Here is a 23,622-nt window from a genome sequence, read left to right on the forward strand (position 1 = left end):
CCCATAAATTGATGATATATCCTTCTAGTACGGTACACAGCCTGGCAGCAATTGATTATGCTAATGATTACCATGTATGGCTGTGTGTGGCTCAAAATTTGTACCACACACAGCCATGCATGGTCATCATCATCATCATCAATGGCTGCCAGGCTGTGTGTGGTATAGCCATTGATAATGTGTCCAGGCAACTATTAGTGTTAGTATTTCAAGATGATATAGTGACAGTCTATGACATTTTTTCCTCTAGACTAGAGATGGGAATACCTTGACAGGAGCCTAAAACCAGACAAAGAAACTCAGCACCGCAACAGCAGTAAAGACTGTGCACTGCTGAGATGGTGCAAAAACTAGTTGACTCTACTGAAGAAGCAGACGGACTTGGAGGCGGGACCAAGAGCATCATGCAGGGAAGCGTGTTATACACAAAGGCCTTATGCACTGCACTGCGTCAGGTCCATGAACACTACAGTACTGTAACACACAGCTGGGTATGCATATAGACTCTATATATATAGATTCTATATACAATTAAATGAAATTCCTGGGGGTAATGGATAGTCATACTGCAGAGACACAGCCTGGCATGTCTATAGACTCATAGGCATGCCCGGCTGTGTCTCGGCAGCGCGACCGTCCATTACCTCCAGGAATTTCATTTTTACTTGGGGTAATTTAATGTTCCCTGACCACTGGCATAGAAGGAGAATATAATAGTCAATCACAAGTATAGGTGGAGTCTACAAAGTGCTAATGAATTATAATTTTTTTTAAAAGGGCGTAACTTCCCTCTCTTTTATGGTGGGGTGGTTCTAGATGTTCTGGGTAAAACACTTGTTCCAGATGGACATATTCATATGGATGGTAATGGAAAAGAGAAAAAATGGACATATACTGTATTGTAGTGGAAAAGAGAAAAAAATGGACATATACTGTATTGTAGTGGAAAAGAGAAAAAAATGGACATATACTGTATTGTAGTGGAAAAGAAAAAAAATGGACAAGAAGACGGTGGAGGTTTACTAGATTTTATCAGAGAATTTAATAGTGCCTGAAGCATGGTGAACACAGCGAGCCATGTGAGGGGATGCGGTACACTAATACGGGGTCAATGTCGAGTGCTGTCGGGATGTCATCCGTCGCAATTCAAACCTGAAGGGGTGCATGTCAGAAATGTGATTGTCAGTGATGTGATTGCCAGTGTTTAGAATCAGTAGACATATTAATTTTCAGGATTATAACTATGTTGGTATTTTAGTTAAAGTTCCATATGCAACATGGCTGAATTAAGTCACACAATGTATTCAGGAAGCAATTTAGCAGATTTATTGTTGCGTGTTAAAGATAATAATAAGAAATTAAAATAAACCCAATTACAGACCACATTAAATATACAAAATAATGAAACAATGTAAAAAACAAGTGGCCGTAGAGAATATTAATCAAAGTTCTTAATAGCAGTGGCGGAAAAGGTCTAATTGAATAAAAGTTATTTGATAAACGGTTTTGTTAATAGCTTAACCATACATAAACGGTATGTTTTATACCAGGGCTAGCCAACTCCAGTCCTCGAGAGCTACCAACAATTCATGTTTTCCAGCTCACCTCGCAGGTACACAGGTGCACTCATTACTGACTGACACATTATAAATGATCCACAGGTGAAGCTAATTTGTAATGTGTCACTGTGATTTTATTTAACTATTGGTTTTGCTGTGGAACTAAAAGTCACAGCAAGCCCATTGATGGGCCACATGCTGGGACTTGTGGTTCTCCAAGTCCCAGTATGCTTTCCAGGCTTGCTGGGACTCATAGTTCCACAGCAAAATCCAATGGTTTATTCTATTTTTACACTTAATCAGCCGAGTGACCACAACCCAGGGTCACCGGGGACAGCACCAGGCTTCAGCCTGGTCAGGTAAGTCCTGGAGGGGGGGGACCCCAGAACACCTGGCCAGGTTGACTGGTCATTAGGATTAATGCTTTGGCCACGGGACCTTATATAATAAGAGTCCCCCGGCTGTGACATTACCTTGCTGGCTGGTTAAGCCTGGGGCTGGTTCTTCAAATACGGGGGACCCCTTGTCATTTTGTCCCCTGTATTTTGGGAAGCAGCCCCGAACCTGTAAAAAAAAATCGGGGAACCCCTATTTGGCAGGTTTCCTGATTTTTTATTACCAGCCCTGGATCTTTCAGCCTGGTGCTGGTTTGCGGACGTGGGGGGGGGGAACCCCACACCATTTTTTTTACACTGAAGCCTGCACGGATCCGACTGATCCATGCAGGCTTATGCCTAATGCAATAGGAAAATCAAGTGTATTTTCCTGGCATATTTGGCCGGACTGGCCATCTGGGACTTCTGGCAAATGCCAGAAGGGCCGATGGCCAGGTGGGCCAATTTTCGCCATTCTAGTTGAACTAGTCAGCTCAGCACCGCCTCCTCTGCCGGCATCCCTGTGCTGAGCGCGTCCCTGTGCTGAGCACGTCATGACGCATATGACATCATGAAGCAGCTCCGTCAGTCTGAGTAGTTTACATAGACAATAGTGGTGGCTGGGTGCTGCGCGAACCGGCAGCGTTTCCCTCTCTCCCCTCCTACAGCTAGTGATCTTTGCAGCAGCGGCAGCACAAGGGGCAGTTCCTGTCCCCGCCTCTTCCCGAGAACGCAGCAGGGCTAATATCAGGGATGACAAAGTGCGGGCTCTATCACAAATCCATTATTTGGTGCTGTCCCCCAGACAAGGACATCAATAATGCCTCCTCTTCTTGCGTGGCAGCGCTATATGTGGAGAAGATACTGAGGATCTTCACTCCTGCAGCTGAACCTCATTACTGGCCGCAATATAACATGGATACCACTCTCAGGACAGAGGCTGCAATCGTGACCTTGCATCATGAATGTCAATCGTGACATTGTCCACGTGCCTGATCATTGCCAAGTGCATCCAAGGTAAATTGACAGTTTTACATTGTGCCAAAGGCACAATGTATAATGGGCATACATTAGTGTGTGCACCAATGTGTAATGGGCATAATGAATTGTGTAGCCTTATATGAAATGGGCATTACAGTGTAATATAATGTGTAATTGGCGTAATGGATTGTCATATTTTGTAATGGGCATTACAGTGTGTTCCATAATGTGTAATGCCTCCTTTCCATGAGGCCACGCCCCCTTTTGAATCACAGCTTCTACGCACAATGGCCCCGCCCACCTCGGGTGGGCCTGTCTGTTTAAAAAGCCAGGGCCGATTTCTGGTCCCAGTCCGCCCCTGTATGGCAGGCATGTCCAAACTATGGCCCTCCAGCTGTTGTGAAGCTACACATCTCAGCATGCCTTGCCATAGTTTTAGCATTGCCTAATAGCAAAACTGTGGCAAGGCATGATGGGACTTGTAGTTTCACAACAGCTGGAGGTCCATAGCTGGACATGTCTGGTGTATGGTAAAAATGATGTTCTTCAATTTACTGTGAGCAAACAGAAATCTCAATATTTGAAAGTGATTTTATCATGTTTAGTATGGTCTAAATGATTAAATATTGTAATATCTTAGAAGTGCTGTGAGGATAATTGCATGAAATAAATCCCATTAGGTGTGATAATATAAGTGATGTGGAATGTTATCTAGTAAAACATATTGCTAAATTCTTCTAAACCTGGTTTCAACAACACAAAAATGAAAAAAAAAAAAAAAACATTTGAGTTAAATGTTTTTTACTGCACCCCATCACATAGTTTACCTTAATAATAGGTTTTTAACATGTTTTTAATATTATCTAGTATACGTAGATGCCTCTTGCATGCATGTGTTGTCCACTACGGTGCATTGGGATGCCATATTGGATCAATCGCAACACTATCAACTGGCTGAGTGACCTGGGTATGGGTGATTAGGTTGACATTGAAAAGGTCGACCACTATTGGTAGTCAAAAGGTCGACATGTGGAAAAGTTCTACATGAAAATGGTTGACATGGAAAAAGGTTGACATGAGTTATTCATGGTTTTTGGTGTCTATAACGACATGGACACCATAAAAGTATACCATGCCCCTTTGCATGGCTCACTGCACTTGCCATGCTTCGGGCATGGTGCATCGCTCACTATTATATTTTATATCCCTCTATGCCCACTGGGATAGTAAAGTATGAACAAGTTGGTGTAAAAAAAATCATGAAAAACTCACGTCCACATTTTTTATGTTTACATTTTGCTTGTGTCAACGCTTGACCATGTCAACCAAATGCATGTCAAACTTTTTCATGTGTGGTCGACCTTTTGAATGTTGACCTAGACACTGCTAATCTAATGACCATATACTGAGTGACCTATCAGGTGGCCACAGCTCTGTCCAAGAGACCAGGAAGTCTCAGTTGGAAGACGGAGATCCTGGCATTGGCACTGTCATATTTTGCGAAATGACTGCTGTTGCCACCAAAAGCCAGGATAGGATTTTCCAGAAGGCAACCAAGGTGCCCAGATGAAACTTCTGCACAGGTAGGCTGCAAACCTGAGAATTGTTCTAAAAATTACAATATAGTAATAGGAGCTTCAATGGTCAAAAAAGTTGGCTCCTCCTGCGAAAAACATCCCGTGTACCCTATAAGCTGATTCTTCTTGGCATTTATTGCATTGTTCAACTTAGAACCTTAGGGCCTTCTAGCAGTGAACTGCCATCACAAACCATCTATCTGTCTCCACTCCAAGGAATCCACTCCACAACAAGTGAGCTTAATTTAGTGGGATCCTATTAACTGTATTGAACTGTATTGAGGCTTTACCACTTTGGACTTTTCACTAGCCACCAAGCCAACCCCCCCCCCCCCTTAATGTAATTATAGGAATGGGACTATCACTGCCTCAAGTTAGTGCTTTCCGAAAAAGAGAGATGTGGTAACCATTGACCACTTTACCACTTTACCATTCTCACCCAGCCATCAAAGATACCCTTGCTGATATTACATTTTTTTTTATTGTGAATATATATATATATATATATATATATATATATATACACTGCACAATAAAAGTCATTGACAGGGTTCACTAAAAGTACTGTCAACATGGAGCTGGTTTTTGCTGGGTGGGGATTACTTTTTCTTTAGAACTGTTCGCCCAATTCTTGCCCATTCTGAACAAGCTGGGTCTGGATGCCATTATGTGAAAAATCCATGGTTTCCCCCAGCTCACTGAATGGTATTAGTAACCAGTCTAGAACACTATATGATAATATAATTCAGAGATACTGTATGGGTTACATATATTTTGTGCAAAATTTTAGATATATTTAATTAAGGAGCCATTATCATGTGGTTCCTTGCTGGCTAATCGTAGACCCAATTTAGGGTAATGGTGGTGTGGGGTGCGGTGCCCCTGGACTGGTTGGGCTGGGTGGCTCTAGTGTGGCACACCTTTACATTCTATTAACACTTAGCACCTTTTTTTTTCTCACTAACACTATTTCTTTAATATTTTAATTACATTTAATTTTTTTCCTCTGTCTCACTTTCTATAGCGTTGGCTTCCTCTCACTAATCTCTATTAACACTTTAGTATATTCATATTCACTGGTGTGCTACCCTGGGCTTTCCAGCTTATGCTCTTTTTTTGGGGTGCCGCACCCTGCACCTAGATATAGTGTTAGGGACCCCCAATATGCAGAGAAGCCTTGATGTTGGCTTGCGGGGGGGGGGTGCGGTCATTTGGTCTACAGCATGATGGTCGACAGTCATTATGACACCATTAGGTCGACATGGTAAAATGTCAACATGGGTCTAGGTCGACATGGGAAAGGTCGACATTGTTCTAGGTCGAAAGGTCATTAGTTCGACAGGTCGTTAGTTCGACAGGTAATTAGTTCGACAGTGTCTAGGTCGACCGCGAAAGGGTCGACCCTTTCCCATGTAAACCTAGACCCATGTCGACCTAGACCCATGTCGACCTAATGGTGTTGACCTAATGACTGTCGACCATCATGCTGTTGACCAAATGATCCCAACCCCTTGGGGGCATACACATAATTTTGCGCAAAATATATGTAACCTCTGAATTCTATTATCATGTAGTGTTCTAGACTGGTTACTAGTACCATTTCAATTACTCAATATTACCCCTCCTTTCCATGCACCTGAATGGTATTACTACTGCTAATTGAGCACCTGCCACTAACTATATGTCTGGATGCCATTATGCCAGGTAGAGACATAAAGTATTGTGGCTTTTGCTTTTGGCAGATTTTTTCAAAGGGACTTCACACTGTTAGTCCCCAGCAGCTTCTGCTACCGGTCTAGACTTTGACAAGCATTAGTGTTTGTAGATCTTTTAAAGGAGCAGGCATGGGGTTTCTTTCTAAACATAGTAACACATTCACCACTGTCTTTACGTTTTTGAAGATGACTGGATTATCTCTACAGCATGACACATTTAATGTGTGTCTTCAACCAGCACATGTATTTTACCTAGCATGCAGTGTTGTACATATGTTATGCATACTAAGTATAATGCATATATTTTTATTATATGCAATTTATGTGCTTTTAGCTTAAATTACGCCTACAGACATGTTCAGACTAGTAATCTAATGGGAGCACAGGATAAAAGCTATTAAGTGACTTGGAGTAAAACTTTTACCTACAGTATAAGTCTGGGGTAGCCAACCCTAGTCCTCGGGAGCTACCAACAGTGCATGTTTTGCAGGTCTCCTCACAGAATCACAAGTGAGCTAATTAGCTCCATCTGTGTATCTTTTAAAATGTGTCAGTGATTAATAAGTGCAGCTGTGCAGCAGCTAGGTTGTCTGGAAAATGTGAATTGTTGGTAGCTCTCGAGGGCTAGGGTTGGCTACCACTGGTATAAGTCATTCTGATTGACAACCTGCCACAGACAGCCTGTCTTCATTGTGTTGAAGAATAGTCCTCCAGTAGCTGTTTATTCTCTGAGTCTGCTTAGTCTAATTGTAGTAATTACTGAAAGGGGCAGGGCTTAATGAAACCAAGCTCTGCCCCACCCCATTAATGCTGCAAAGAGTCTCATCTCACAAAATAAGCAGTAAAGTATAGGGTGGGGGATCACAGGTGTGTATGCACATTTACTGTACTCTGGCCCTTATTCTGATCGGTGCGGCCGGATCCGAATATGCGGCCAGCACCGTGCGTCCTAAACCCCGCCTTCCATACGGATCGCCAACTCAGTCCGTACGCGGTAAGAAGCTGTCCGAACGGACCGCACGTGTATTTCTCAAGAATACACCTCCTCCATCTCAGGGAACCTCCCCCATCATTCGATGGTCGCAGAAAAGCAGGGATCTGGGCGGGCAGCTGACATCCGGCAATGTCATATGTCCGCCCCCCACACGTGCCTCACGGCCGCATTACCATACGTAAGCCCAGCGTTTGCATGGGAACGCCCATGAAACGCGGGGTGTAAACATATGGTAATGAGCCCAACCAGCACTTCACACCCCTCTCCACCCCCTGTTCGTAGTGTACACATTTCATGCGGAATGTGGCCGTGCGTCCCGCTCGCACATGCGCAGAGACGCCTCTGCACATGCGCAGACACAAAACATCGGCGGCAAGAACGCACGCGGATATTACCGCACCAACCTGAATAAGGGCCTCTGTTTTCACAATAAAATACCCAGGAAAAGTAATAAACTAAATGAGATCCAAGGAAATAATATGTGGCCAAAAGGTGTAAAAAAAACCTCAAGGAAATGTATAGAATTGAATTAATACTATTAGAAAAATGAGTTTGAACATTGTGATATGTATATTGTTAGTAAAAAATAAGAACAACTCTTTATATTTAGGAACTAATCAATGGATATTGTAAAAGAAGTGTTTTTAATTATTGGCAAAATTTGATCTTTGCTTGATACAAAGCGGTGAATGTAATAGGGTGAAAGAACCAGAAAGATTTGGTATGCCATATCCAGTTTTTGAAAGCAGCAATCATTTACATTGCAAAATGAAACTGGTTTTGCAGTGTAAGTTATTGCCGCTTTAAAAAACTGGAGATTTCTTATCAAATCTCTCATTCCCTGATTCTCTCATCCTATTAAATTTCCCCCAGTGTTTGGAACTTGGAGCTGCAAAATGTTAACAATTTGCTCCCAAACATTTCCAGAGATCTTTCATAATAACTGACTTATTTATTGTTGATTGAATTAATATATTTTGAGAAAATGTTATTGTCACTGCTAGTATCTGAATTATCTTAAAAAGTGTTATCTCGAATAAAGTAGTTTTAGTTTGAAACCAAAATTAAATTTCACTGCATCTAAACCACACCTCCTCACCTCTCATATGTTCCAAACAGATCAAGAGAAGTGAAACATTCCATACCTACAATGGTTAGAATAAAAACACCCGAAGACACACTCTTACATCACTTAAATTAATGAATATTGGCTTACATTATCAATGAATAGACATTTCTATGTGGGGGAAATCCCAGACGGAGTAATGTATCATAACGCCTGGCAGTTTACATTTCAGATATACAGTATGTACCATTGTGCTGTGTTGACATAGCATACAGCTTTGACTTCCAAACTGGTTCTCCATTACTCAGTCCTATATGATAAAAGACTAACACTGCTTCTCACCTCTATGCGGTGTATAAGCTCTTGTGCTTGCCGTCGACCACTAGATGGTGTCCGATAGAGCAATTCAAGTTATTCTGGCATGCATAGCCGACGGCACTGACATTACTGATATGTTGTGCATCATTTTGATGGTCTGGTAACTAATGATTAAACTTAGTATAACATTATTGGAGAACATTGGTATTAAAGTAAATAAATATTGTATTAAACAAATGGAAAACACTGGTATAAAATTTTTGCCTACATGACTTAATGACAAGTGCATTCTATACATATACAGTTGTAGCCACTGTCACTCATCCGGGCTCTCAGCGCACCATTTGCCATGGTGTATGCTCGCCCTGTTCAAGGCAATGGACCATTGAGCATGTGAAACACTTGCACGTCCACCAGCCGCCAGGAATGATGAAATGGCGCGCTGGCGAGCTGAATGACGTCGGTTCCATCTGTAATTTTAAATTGCTGATTCTTAAGAAGAATATGATTTTCTGTATAACTTTATAAAAGTATATTTAAAAACATGAAAGTGTGTACACCGGTGGCCACTGATACCGATTTGATATTAGCGGTGGGGAGGAAGAGACGGCATGGGGGGGGGGGGGGGGCAGCGTAGGCCATGCTGCATTGAGCATCATGGCCCTCATTCCGACAAAGGATATATAGACTATGCTGCATAGTCTATTTCTACTTTCGATTCCATGCATCAGGTTCACATCAGGATTGGGTGTGTGCAAACATGGTACGATTTGCATGAGCTTAGTATCGATTTTGACTATATAGTCAAATTGCATAGCCCAAATCGTACCGTGTGTACACAGCATAACAGTACAGTATATCTGAAAGCAAGAGGGAAGAAAAAAAATATTTTTTTATTATGTACAGTATTAAAATATGGAGTATCCTATCACAAGTATAGTAAATGTAACAATTGCAGTACATTACAGAAATAGTAAAATAGATACTGTAAATCGTTATGAAAGTGAAACAAAATGTCTGCATAACTATCCTACTTTTATAAGAAAATGGAGTAAACAATACACATAGGTACACTTTTACAACCATTACAATGTTCAAAATACTTTTTATTTTTCAAAAAGCAATATATTTTATAATGTATTTAGATTTGGATTAAAATGGATTATGCCATTATTCATTTTAAAACAAAGTAGTAAGAACATAATCTGAGAGAGTAGGTAAAAGGAATTCAGCTTGTCATAGTTTAGGATTATGTAATGACAATTGCATAATATTGCTTAGAGATAATGTAACATTTTTCTACCGCTGTATAAATTATTAGGAGGCTGCAGCACTCAAAGAGAATGAGTAAAACGTGTAGTTTGTAAACCCCTACAGAGCTACAGCACTATGCGACATCAGTGTTTTGCCCTTTATGTTAAATAAATACTCACCGTCTACATTTACATGCGATGTGATTGTTTTTTGTTGTATGATTTTTTTTCCCTTTTGATTTTAGAGATGCTGTAATTCTTTAAATCTGTTTCTTGAACTGGTATGCCTAATAATTTCCCCAAAAAATAAAAATCTGCTTCAAAATCTGAAAATTTAGTTTGATTTGAAAAAAATAAAAAAAATAAAGTTGAGATTAGGGCCAGATCTTCCAATATGCAGCTGTAGTAGTCAGGGTAAAGGCACATGGTCCTGAGGAAGAAGCCTGCTAGGGCTGGCTTGAAGAAATATGATGGCTGTCTCTGTCTGCTCATTACAGCCTGCTAAGCAGTTTACTGTATACCTGTTGCACCCTTTTATATGGCCATCAATGTCATCTGTCAGGCACAGAGGTGTATAGGCATTGACACCCTTCTCTCTCCTTACATTCCCTCTGACAGTCAACTGTGCAAGCACCACCTCCTGGGCTGTACAAGAAAAACTAGGAATTAAATAAGTAGAAGCCAAGTGGATAAGAGAACTATTTAATGGCTTCTTGGTCTGTGATTATGGTAAAAGGTTGTTATGAGAGGGTATAAATGGATGTGAAAGTGAATTTATTGAAAGGTGCAGGGTGACAGGTAGTTAATGGGTGCATAAAGTGAATATATTCATATTTACTGTAAAGGTTGTTAATTGGTGCTAAGACGGGAGTTAATAGATGCTGTGAGTAAAATGTTATGGGGTGCTGAGAGTTTGGGGCGGGTGGGTTATTGGGTAAAAAGATAGTGTATCAATGGGTCCTTGTTAGGGGGAGGATATTGAGAGTAAATGTATTAATAGATACTAGGGATTTTAATGAGTGCTGGGGAGATTGTATTAATTAGTGCTGTGAGGGGTTAATAGGTATGTGAGAGGGGAGTTAATGATTGCTGTAAAAAGAGAGATATTTGGAGCTGATAGTAAAAGTATTACTAGATCCTCATAGGGGGAGGATCATGGTTTCTAAGAGAGGGTTAATGGGTGTTTGACATGAGTGGAATAATGCCGTGTTCTCACTGCGAGTGAGAAAGACACGGCTTTTACCCGGCATCAAAATGCCGGGGACTGCCGCGCTGGACACGGGTTTTTACGGCAGTGTGAACGGGTCAACCTGTGTCTGCATACCCGGATCTCAGACACGGGTAAAAAGAAGGGTTTTACCCGTGTATGAGATCCGGGTATGCGACTCGTTCACACTGCCAAAAATCCCAGGTTAAAAGGCAAATTCCCGGGTCGACATGCTAGACCCGAGAATTTGGCTGCAGTAAGAACGGGGTATAATAGATGCTGGGTGCGGGGAGGAGAAGGGTGCTTACAGTGTAGACAAAATTTTAATGGATGATGTGAGGGGAATTAATTGATGAATTTGAGATGATCAGGTTGATGAGTGGTGAGTGGAAAAATTGATTGATGGATGCTGTGTGGGGTAAGGTTAATGACTGATTACATGAATTGTTGGAGAGGAATGGGTTAATAGATGCTGGATGGATGATAAATGGCATTGATAGAGATGAAGGTTAATTGGTATATTGGGTGCATTGGTTCTGCAACAAAGTGTGTTACATTTTGGAAAAGATGGGATATATAAACCAGTGGCGCAATAAATGATACTTAGAATTTCTGTGTATCCGGACTCTTTTCCTTGTGAGATGGTGGTGGTAAAAGTGTGTTACATGTACAAACGGATTGTGCATACAAAAATGACTCCGTCCATTGTAATAGACTGAGATAAATGCCTGTGTGGTTTTATGTAAATTAATTTAAGGAGTGTATCAGTATGGTTAAAGTAATATCCATTTAATTAGGGATAACAATGTAAAGCTTTGCTAAGGGTGCATACAAACTTCTCTCCTGCCCTTTTTAAGTTATGTAGAAAGGTTTGTCCATGTTCAAACCAGTTTGTCTTTGGTTGAGCTAAGTTCATACACAATCTAGTTAATTTGTGCATGAACTAACAGATAACAAATAGTAGATGAATTTCACATTTTTAAATCGTTCTATTCTATGAAATGTACTATATTATGAGTAAAAAGGTTAAAATGTGATGAACTTTATGCTGTGAACAAAGTAATAAGCACAATTTGTATTAACAAAGTCTTCAAAATATTTTTAATACAAATTGCAAATCTGAAATGCAAATCAAAACATGAAAAACAATCTTTGAACATCAAAATGAAATCAGCATATGCTACAACAAGACCTCAAAAACATAAAAAATGCTTGAACCAGTGAAATTTGATACATTTTTGGATCAATTAAATATTTTCGAACATCTGGAAGTGCCCAATAATATGTTGCATTATAAATACTTGACAATTTTATATATCCCTATTGAATATATTATACTTCTCTGAATATATTATACTATATATTAAACTATGAAGTAATGTGGTTACAAATTTTAATAGCAATGTACAGTACCTATCCGTCATAAGATATAAATTAAATAGTGTGACAATAAAACTGTAAAAAAAGAAAAAACTAACAATAAAAATTCAGCATATTTGTATATATAAAGGTATTGCTGGCTGTTCGGCACTCCTGCTCACAAGCACAGATACCTAGGTGCCCTCCGGATCCAATAGGTAGTTAGGAAGCAAGCAATCAGCGGCACTCAGTAGGATTTTGAAATCATTACATTGTTATTTGCACCTTGACAAAGGGGCTAGTCCCCGAAACATTGTGCTGCTGATTGTTTGTTTCCTAACTATATATACATATATATATATATAAATAGATGGCGACCTGGCACTCCGGTTACTGCTGGCAATGGCCTGTGTGCCCCTGCAGATGTATACAAATGCTGGTGGTGATCCTAACTCTGTGGAGAGAAATCACTAGCATGGCATTCCAGGTCTTGTGAAAACAAAAAAAGCAATTTATTGTGCAACGGTTTCGGGGACCAAAACTCCCCTTCCTCAGGCTGTCTGCCTGAGGAAGGGGAGTTTTGGTCCCCGAAACCGTTGCACAATAAATTGCTTTTTTTGCTTTCACAAGACCTGGAGTGCCATGCTAGTGATTTCTCTCCACGGAGTTAGGATCACCACCAGCATTTATATATAGATATATCTATATATATATAGTATTCCAGTAAATTAACCAGAGAGGGGCACTCACCACCAATTTGCAGGTAAAACAACTCTTTTAATTGACAAAATACAGCATGATGTCTGTATTTTGTCAATTAAAAGAGTTGTTTTACCTGCAAATTGGTGATGAGTGCCCCTCTCTGGTTTAATTTACTGCAATACTACTTATATTTGGAATAGTGACTATTCTCTCGTGGAGCACCCCCTCATAACTTTATACTGGATGTGAGTGCGGATTCCTGGAATACTATATATATGTATATATATAACAAATTGGTAAAAAATGATAGTTAAAAAAAGGGAAAAATACACTTTATATAGTACCTTGGTAAATTTGCCCCTATATCAAGGATGGTTAAGATATTTACTCTGCATTTTTAATTTATACTTTATACCATTTCTAAGACATTCATTATAGGTTTAGAAAGTACTTCAAAACAAATCAAGTATAAAAATAAAAACAGTATTTATAAAAAATATACATAATATAAAAAAAAACAATATTTTTGCTATATGGATGACTAACTTTGTTAAATAATAAAATAAGGCTCAGTTTAAGTATACGTAAATTTTCAGTACATGTAATTTTACACAACATTATGCAGTTAATCACCAGAAAACAGTGGGAAGTTTTAACAAAGGGAAGAATTTCAATTAGAAATATATTGTGTATCTTTTAGTTTTGCATTTCGCGTTATTTATAAGGTATTTCATCACAGTTCATTCCAGCAGAACAAAAATCTCAGTCTCAAGGACTGACTTTTATATTATAACACCTCCACAATTGTTTCTTCAGGAAAGAGCAAAGTTGTCCAATTTTTAATGAAACATACTGTTGACCCTGTTTCATCACATTATTTGAAATAAGAGGCATTTGTACACAGAGATTTAAAAAAAACACAGTATATATGAGGTTTTTGCTGCTCTCTGCTCCACATACTGTAGAATTAGATATATCCCATTACCCGTGTGTTAAATATGACCTTTATTGAATCTGTGTGTGACAATATTCTTGTGGCTACCAACCAAGATAGCCTGTCAGTCTGTTCTATCTAAGCCATTCTCAAACACGTGTAGACTTTCTTTGAAATATAACTGAGCAGAGCTAATGCAGTTCAACACCTCTTGCAATGCCGTTAAAAGTGTTTCATTTGACTTTGTAATCTTGCAATGTTCTTGAGCTTCTTGAAGTATTGAAAACCAAGTTGATGTTCCATCCAGTTTGTACAAAATGTTTCTAAATGGAGAACAGGAAAATAATGTTAAGGCGTTATCATATTACAATATATACTATAGTAGGCTTTAGAAAATACTATTACATATACAATAAGCATTTATTATCTTTTTCAAATCTTATATGGCAATACGTGTACAGTATATCTTTCATGTTCTCCCCCAGTTTTAATGTTGTTGCTACAGAATTTATCATTAAATTTCATTTGTGTTATTTAAGTTTCAAAGATTCATCATTCGTAAGGGTATATTTACACAAGGAGTAAGCCTCTGCCAGAACAACATATCCATAGCGCTGGTGGGCACTGTCGGAGGCTGGAGAGAGGAGGAAGGGGATGGGGATGCGCGAGCAACTCACTCGCTCAAGCATCCCACTCTGAAAGGCAGCGGGGAGCTGGTGCTTCCCTGTCTGTCTCCACTTCAGGGAGACAGGCAGGGAGCGGGGGAGAGCAGGGGAGAGTGGGCAGCCAGCTACAGGGCTTCCGACAGAATGGGGTGATCGAGCGCTTTATGTGCGCGTGGCCCATTCTGTTGGACTCCGGCGGCTGGCGGGGGCAGCACATGGCGATTCTATCGCCAGTAGCCGCACTAAAGAGAGTGGCTCCATCTGTACTAAACTGTTGATTTTCCAGACATGGCAATGTTGTCCATAACAACCAATCAGATTCTACCTATCATTGAACTAGTAGCTTGTAAAAGATAATAGCTACTATCTAATTGGTTGCTATGGGCAACATCTCTATATCTTAAAACCTGCATTTTAGTAAATATACTCCCTAAGCAAATCTGAATTACATATGTGTCCACATACATCATGGTTTTATTGTGCCATGTATGGCACAATTTGGCATACCTTGTACTCTGCAAAAGTCACACTTTGTGATTTTTAGAAAGTTTCAGCAATTCCCCTATTAGTCTATGGTCTTAGGATTCAGCCAACTAAATATAATTATTAGTTTAATCCATTACAACATAAAAACATAAACACACATGTATATGTCACACATGCATACACACTCTAGTCTCACCTACAGGTGCATGTTGGGGATGGGTTACAACATAAAAACATAAACACACATGTATATGTCACACATGCATACACACTCTAGTCTCACCTACAGGTGCATGTTGGGGATGGGTTAGAAGAGCGGGTACAATAATATTAAGCCCTGCCTGCAAAAAGGTATGAATTGTGGGTCTATTGGGAGGGGTGTGACTAAAAGATACCACACCAATGGAATCTTGTCATATTGGCTCTGTGAGGCTTTGTAGTATCATAACCGTTCTCTTTTTTTATATGGCAGGGCTTTTGATTTTTTGTGCAGCAAAATACATGCAAATTGTGTGACAGTGATTCATTTATATTTTATTTGTAAGGTCTTCTGAGATTTTGGAGCATTTGTTAAAACACCATTAAAGTCAAAACTCCATAAGTTTTTGTCTTCAATATAACTGCCATTTTAAAAAACTGAAAGCAAATCCATGCATTTAAAAAAAAAATGGGTACTTATGTAGTATCTGGGCGTCCGATTTAGAAATCAGATCGGATCGCATCGCATCGCATCGATTCAATGTTAAAATGGTCTGAGTCCATTTTAACATAGAATTCAATGGGAAAAAGAATTCAATGGGAAAAAGGGGTCCTTTTCCTTTCCCCACTATCCAAGTGGGCATGGAGTTGGATATAAACCTGTGGCGAGCGTAGCGAGCCTCCGAGCCCGAAGCGTGGCGAGCGTAGCGAGCCCCGCGAGGGGACACAGAATACTTTTTAAGAAATATGCGTTCGCTCGCCACGCTTTGGGCTCGGTGGCTCGCTGCGCTCGCCACGCTATATAAAATCAACTCTATGCCCACTTGGATAGTGGGGAAATGAACAGGACCTTCTTAACATTGAATCCTATGCAAAATTGCATCGAATCGCATCGCATCTGATTGTATGCCTTAAGGTAAGGCATACAATCACAAAATCGGACGCCCAGATACTACATAAGTACCAAAAAATGTATCTGGTAAGTAAATCAGATGATGTATGGAGTCATAGAGATTGGTTGTGGAAGGGAAGTCAACAGATTCACACAAACCTACTTTAGCCAATGTATTAAATTTTAAGAAACCAGATTATGTTCAGCAATACACTAGCATTGTATTGGATGTAACATCATATGCTAATTGGTGTACTGTTTGTCCTCTAATAAACTGGATGTATCTTGAGGTATCTTGCATTTATGTTGTATAAACACATCAAACACATGAAATACACACTAATATATTTTATTTGTGCCTAAAGCAAGGTTTTAAAAAATTAAACAGTTTGTGAACAATCTCAGAAACTATGGGCCTTATTTTGGTTCACTCTTTCTGACAAAATCCTTCTTAGATGGACAAAACCATGTGCACTGCAGGGGGGCAGATGTAAAATGTGCAGAAAGAATTAGATTTGGGTGAGTTATTTTGTTTCTGTGAAGGGAAAATACTGGCTGCTTTATTTTTACACTGCAATATAGATCTCACTGTGAAGTAAAACCCCACCCAAATCTAATTATATCTGCACAAGTTACATCTGCCCCACCTGCAGTGCACATGGTTTTGCCCATCTAAGAAGGATTTTGTCAGAAAGAGTGAACTAAAATAAGGCCCTGTATTAGAATGCCAAGCAATCATGTCCTTGCACATATTTCGTGCCAGTTATAAGTTATTTCTCCAGTAGTGCCAGTTACAGATGTAGCCAGTCGTTTTTAGCAAAAAAAAAAAAAAATAGGCCCTATGTTTGAGAACCTCTGATCTATACAGTAGATGTAGCCATACTCATTTATCCACATCTTGGCATGATTGGTGCGACTAGTGTGCCCTTGAATGAGATGCACCTGTGCATGAATTTACTTTTAATGAGTGGCCGATCAGAAGCGACTAGTCCCAGCACAGCAAAATACAGGCTATCTCTGTCACAGTTCAATTTATAAATTACAAATTCCACAAAATGTGAATGCAGAAATTCAATGAAAACTGTGAATCTTGGTGTAAAATGTATAACATTCATATTGCACTACTTTGGGAAGTCGTGTTCCTCCTTAAATCAATTCACAACTAAAATGCCAATCACTACTGATATGGCAACACAAAAAAATTCATAACTCATATATTTATTTATATTTATTTTATCCTTCTGACCATATTTTTTCCCAGTCAATAATGTGATCTTTTTTTGTGTAGGTTAGAAAATTGGTCAGAATCTTAAAACTGGTAATAAAAATAATTATCTTTAAAATAGCATACAGTATCAGCAAGTTGGTCTGGTAAATATGATGGAATCTATCTTGATGTCAGTATATGCCTGCAGGATGCCTGTGGCTAGCATTCTGTCCACTTGAAAATAAATGAGTTCCGTACAAGGAATTCATTTGGTTTTTAATGTACATTGTAGTTGATATTTTTCCATCACTATTGTTGTAATTTTCATCATTGTACCCTTCAAAAGCTTATCCAATAAAAGCAAACATTACTCATTCAATTGCATTTATTTAAATATTTGTACACAACTAAAAGTTATCTGCTAATGTAACTATGATGTTCGTCCAAAATACAATGACAATTGTGAAAAACCTAGTGCTCAATCAGCAGCTAATAAGTCTTATGGTGTCCACCCTATGGCACCCTATGGCACCAATCGCAGAATCCAAAGTAACAAAGTTCAGACAAACCAGCGCTCAAAAGACTTGGGGGCTGCACGCTGTGATTCAAATCCTTTATTATTGATCACTCCTCTCCTACTTTTGAGGAACCCCAAACCGAAACTCACATTAAATTTCTGGCAGGTGTACGCATAAAGGTATCTTTCAGTTTTCAAACTGCATCCAGTTTATTGCAGAAAAGACAAAAGAACACTTACATTAGTATTACACGAGTTCACTGAAAGGTATCTTTAGCCTCATGGAAGGATGACAATAGTCACGCTCTTGGTAATGATAGGTAAGAAAAAAACGTACATATTGTATGGATTCAATCTTGCGTTCTTTGAAAGGTATCTTTTAATCCAGGGGTACCAATGACAGTCTGCCTCCACAATCAAATAAAGGGGATTTATTGATACAGACAAAAACTTTAAAACAATTAAAAACAGTTCACAAAACAAGGTCCAGGGAACACAGGGTCCACTGATTGGAATGTGGTGCTTCACGCTGCAGACGCCTGAGCACCTCCTCCAGATCACAGCTGTGTTGCGGTTTTGTCCCAGTCCTGGCTTTGCGGCTGAATCGATCAACGCGTTTCTAGTGCTGAGTGCACCCTTTCTCAAGATGGAGATCTTGAAAAAGGGTGAAGACGGCACCAGAAATGCATTAATCGATTCAAAATAAACTGAGTGCAGTTTGAAAACTGAAAGATACCTTTATGCGTACACCCGCCAGAAATGTAATGTGAGTTTCTGTTTGGGGTTCCTCAAAAGTAGGAGAAGAGTGATCCAGAATAAAGGATTTGAATCACAGCTTGCATCTCCAAAGTATTTTGAGCGCTGATTTGTCTGAACTTTGTTACTTTGGATGATGTTTGTCCTGCACAACAAGCTTATTATTATTATTATTATTATTATTATTATGTAAATAAAAAAGGATAACAATTAGCGCTGGAAACGTAACCTATTGGATGTACAGAAATGGTAGTGACAGGGGCACATTAACAATGGGGCGGTTGGAGCTGCGGCTCCATTCCTCCGCATAAAAATAGGCCCACGATCATGGCACCAGACAGACATTAGCTGGCCACATAGTTGGCCACAAATATTAAGTATTAAAAGTCCATTCATATTTTACACATTTATGCAATTTTTGTACATTTATATATTTAGAGAGACATTGTGGGATATAATGCATGGGTTCTACATGCTTATGTGGCATTGGTCTCACCTACTTGACTTCTCATAATAGGCCCTTGATCTCTTCTAACTCCATGCCCATTAGGACCTTATTCCGTCCATGGGTTGTGGACAAGTGGAAAAACCTTCCCATAAGACAGTAGAGAAATTTAAACATGCATAAGGATATCCTTACAAAGGAATAAGGATCAAATGGGCTCTGTGGTAACAATATGGTAAACAATATGGGGTAGATTATATGGGCCAAATGGTTGTTATCAACAGTCAAATTCTATGTGTCTTTATAGTTAGTCTTGGAGAGAGAAACTACCCAGTCTGCTCCTGCCTTCAATTTTATGTAACATGGCAGATAAGAACTGATGGCTGGTATGTTATCCAATTTATCCATCTCCAAAACGTAGTACATCTCCTCAGTGAGGTTGCAATGCAAATACAATGACTGAAAATTATACTAACTCAAAGATTATACTTTATAAGGCAGTTGTTAGATAACTATTACTCAACTGTGTGAAACACTAAGAATTGCCAGTGCCACTCAAAAGTTATTGTTTTGTATAATGTTTATTCTATGTTTAATAATAAATAATTAAATACACTAGACCAACTTGTCCTAAAGACAAGTCGGAACCCAATTTCCCTTGAGCTCCCCAGGCAGCTCCCCGTTTTTTTACATGCTATACATTGCATGCAATTTGATGCATGTAATTCCCTGGGAGCTGCAGGCGGGGCACAGGAGAATGAAAGAAAGCCCCATTCAATAGAGTGGTCTGTCGTTGAATGGCTGAGAAAGCTTTCTTAGTCAATGAGCCGCTGCCCAATCTTTTGTATGTTTTATTTTTTTATTAAAACATTCGCCACCTGCCGGGGATGCAGAGCGGGAAAAGCACTTCTCTTTCTCCTTGCCGTTGCTTCCCTGCTCTGCAGATAGGTATGTGCCAGCGGTGCGGCACCGCTTGCACACACCTACGAACAATGGCCCTTATTCTGGTTCACTCACAGAGTCAAATTCCTTCGATTTGGGTGGGGTTTTGAGATCAATATTGCAGTGTAAAAATAAAGCAGTCAGTATTTTCCTTGCACAGAAATAAAATAACTCACTCAAATCTAATTCTCTCTGCATGTTACATCTGCCCTCCCCCCCCCCCCCCCCCCAGCAGTGCACCTGGTTTTCTCCATTTCAGCCGGAATTTGCCTTTGCGAGTGAACCAGAGAAGGGCCTATATCAGATGCTATACTTCGCACCTGCTAAAAAGCACACGCAATATTGCGCTGACGGCTGCACATATCACTTATCTTATGTGCAGCCCATCCAACCTCTGACTCCAATCTGATGGGCAAGGGAATGTGCATCTGATCGAATCAAATGTCATACACATTTGGATTGAATTCACTCGATTTCTCAGCCCGATCTGCGGGAATCGGATGAAATCTGGCCCAAATTGCATAGTACCTTTAGGATTATGTATTTCTGATAAATTCCATTGCTCAATTTTCCCAGTGATCTCTACACCACTGCTGCTGCAGCAATGTAGGACTCGTTTATCAAAATGGGTGCATTGTGTGTGGTGTAGGCCACACATACTGTACCCATTATAAATATGCCAGTGAGTCTCAGTATCATGCTACTACATCAGTATAATGCTTGCCATCATTAATTCTTTTGTAAAATAGATTATAAATATTTTAAAGTTAGCAGCTTCACTGTCGCAGCAGTAAAGGTTCCAAATTTCCACTGGGTGCAAATAAGACGAGCTAACTTATAACCTGGGTAAACATGATTCCTTGCCAGCTTCTGTGCTGGGTTTCTGAAAGACAAGATGTTTACTAAATATAGAAACATGGCAAGACAAAGACAGATCCATTGGGACTTTACTTGTGAAACAGATTTGGTACGCTTTGCTGCAGAATCCTCATAAAGAGATTCATAAACAGACATTTGTTCATATAAGAAACATTTTGAACATAATAACAGTTCTAATTCAAGCCAGGGTTATTTTATGCAAATAGCTTCAAAGCTTTGCCAATACATTCTGTTCTGTTTTGTATCCAAAAATAATAGATACACAGTTTGCTTTTCTTATTGTTTTGGAACAATGATTCTTCTGTACAGAAACTTGTTAAAAACATAAGAAGCAACTTGCAGAGTAATCTTTGCCAAAAGTCCCTAATTTTCAAGGACATTTCAGGTTATAAAGTGTTGTTAGATATACTACCATAGGGTAAGTGTAATATCCCAAGTAATATAGGCATTGGTGAGTTTCTGGTGAGTCTGGCCAATGTTTTAGGGCAATTATTTTAAAGGCAATTATTTTAAACGCAAAACCAACCAAGTTTTGCTTTTTGATTAATTACCCCTTTAAAATATTTGGCATACTTGCTGGGATCTCAATGATGCCAGCACCAGGCAGGCTATTACATCTACCAGTATGACTTATTATAAATGACAGCAATCTACATTAATGCATCTGTGGTTAAAGGTTTGTAAGAAATTAAAAATAATTTAATATACAAAATAAAGAAATAAAGAAAAAAATATTATTGTGAAAATGAGTGCCGCCCTAGCGTGGAGCTGTTTGGAGTTTTTTTGTTTTTTTTTACAAATCTTGCATCTGTGCATTTAAAGTGGGCATGGCTAGAAGAATCATGAGATATGCCATACCAGCTTAAAGTATATCAAAGTATCAAATTACAATCTCCTGTCCACTGATGTGATTATGTGAGATATACATATATATATATATATATATATATATATATATATATATATATATATATATATATATATCCTTTTTAATGTGTAATGAGGCAAAAATACTAATGAACTAATAGCACTAGGACTCCAATATATAGAGAAGCCTTTGCGATGGCTTGGGGGCTTATCATACAGTACATTTGCGCAAATATATGTAACCAATATCTCTGAATTCTATTATCATGTAGTGTTCTAGACTGGTTAGTAATACCATTCAGCGAAGCTGGGGTAAACCATGGATTCTTATTTTCTCAGTATTACCCCTCCTTTCCATGCACCTGAATGGTATTACTAAACTAACTGAGCATCTGCCACTATCTACATATATGAATAGTATCTTTATTTTCTCTTCGTGTGTAGTTTAGTTGACTACACGACAACGGGCAGCACGGATGGTGTAATGGTTAGCATTACTGCCTCACAGCACTGAGGTCATAGGTTCGATTCCCACCATGGCTCTAACTATGCGGAGTTTGTATATTCTCCCCGTGCTGGCGTGGATTTCCTCCGGGTACTCCGGTTTCCTCCCACAATCCAAAAATATGCTGGTAGGCTAATTGGCTCCCAACAAAAATTAACCCTAGAATGAATGTGTGTGCGTGTACATGTGGTAGGGAACATAGATTGTAAGCTCCACTGGGGCAGGGGCTGATGTGAATGTTCAACTATACTTTGTAAAGCACTGCGGAATATGTATGCGCTATATAATAAACTGTTAATAATAATAATAATAATGTCCTATTAAAGACCACTTCATCTTCTTCATTGTGAATATAACTGTTCTTGAAATTAGAATGTCTATGTTCATGTTCTCTTCTATCCCAGTTGTCTCACCCCAGTTTGTCTGCTCCGAACCTTTAGAATGTAAGCTCTAACGAGCAGGGCCCTCTCTCCTTATGTACTTTTCCTAGAATATATCTCTGCCACTGTTATAATTGCATGTGTCCACTGTTGCAACTGTCTTTTTTATTTACCATTTACTTGTTCCAATTTGCATTTGTACTGTAAATCACAATCTTTCTTGTATTGTTCTTTGTTCATCTATGTATTGTCAGGCATTGCGGAACCCTTGCGGTGCCATATAAATAAACGTTAATAATAATAATAATAATAATAATAATAAATATGTCACAAATTTGAGTACACTCAATTGTGGTCCATGCACAGTGTCAATATAAGCACAATACACTTTGCCAACAGGTGCTTGTTTTACTCTATATTAGCCCCATTGCCCCATCTATATTTGTGCACTTATTGTACAGGGTTTAAAAGGATATATCAGATGTTACTTCTTTCCATTCAAGCAACAACCTGGTAGACACATTATTGTGTTCTGTTTGTCATATTAATATTTATCTTACATAACACCTTTTTCTTTTGCTTAATTTTATTCCAGTAACGATTACAATTTAAAATGATAAAATCAAGAATAAAATCTGTAAAAGACACAAAGCAGGGTGACATGAATTGTGCTGTTAACAAAATCAAATCTTCACTTCTATAAGGATCTTGTTATCAAGTTTGAGTAAAAGTTGTAACTGTGCACTGTCATAATGAAAAATGAATCCTGTACTGCAAAAAGTTTATTTAGAAGTGGGCTATACTTCGAAATTGGAGGTCTGGCCTTAGTTTATAAAAGAAACGT

General features: G+C 39.0%; 1 protein-coding gene across 1 annotated transcript in view; it reads right to left on the reverse strand.

The window, feature by feature from the left end:
* Nucleotides 1-13,646: 13,646 nt before the first annotated feature.
* The window catches only part of NAALADL2 (N-acetylated alpha-linked acidic dipeptidase like 2), a 570,750-nt gene continuing 560,774 nt past the window's right edge, over nucleotides 13,647-23,622 (reverse strand). Inside the window, exon 14 of the mRNA XM_083177727.1 lies at nucleotides 13,647-14,362. Within this exon, the coding sequence (XP_083033853.1) occupies nucleotides 14,164-14,362 (199 nt within the window). The 3' untranslated portion in view covers nucleotides 13,647-14,163. The remainder of the gene's footprint in view (nucleotides 14,363-23,622) is intronic.

The sequence above is a fragment of the Crinia signifera genome, chromosome 3 (assembly GCF_055691185.1).
Source record: "Crinia signifera chromosome 3, ASM5569118v1, whole genome shotgun sequence".
NCBI lineage: Eukaryota > Metazoa > Chordata > Amphibia > Anura > Myobatrachidae > Crinia > Crinia signifera.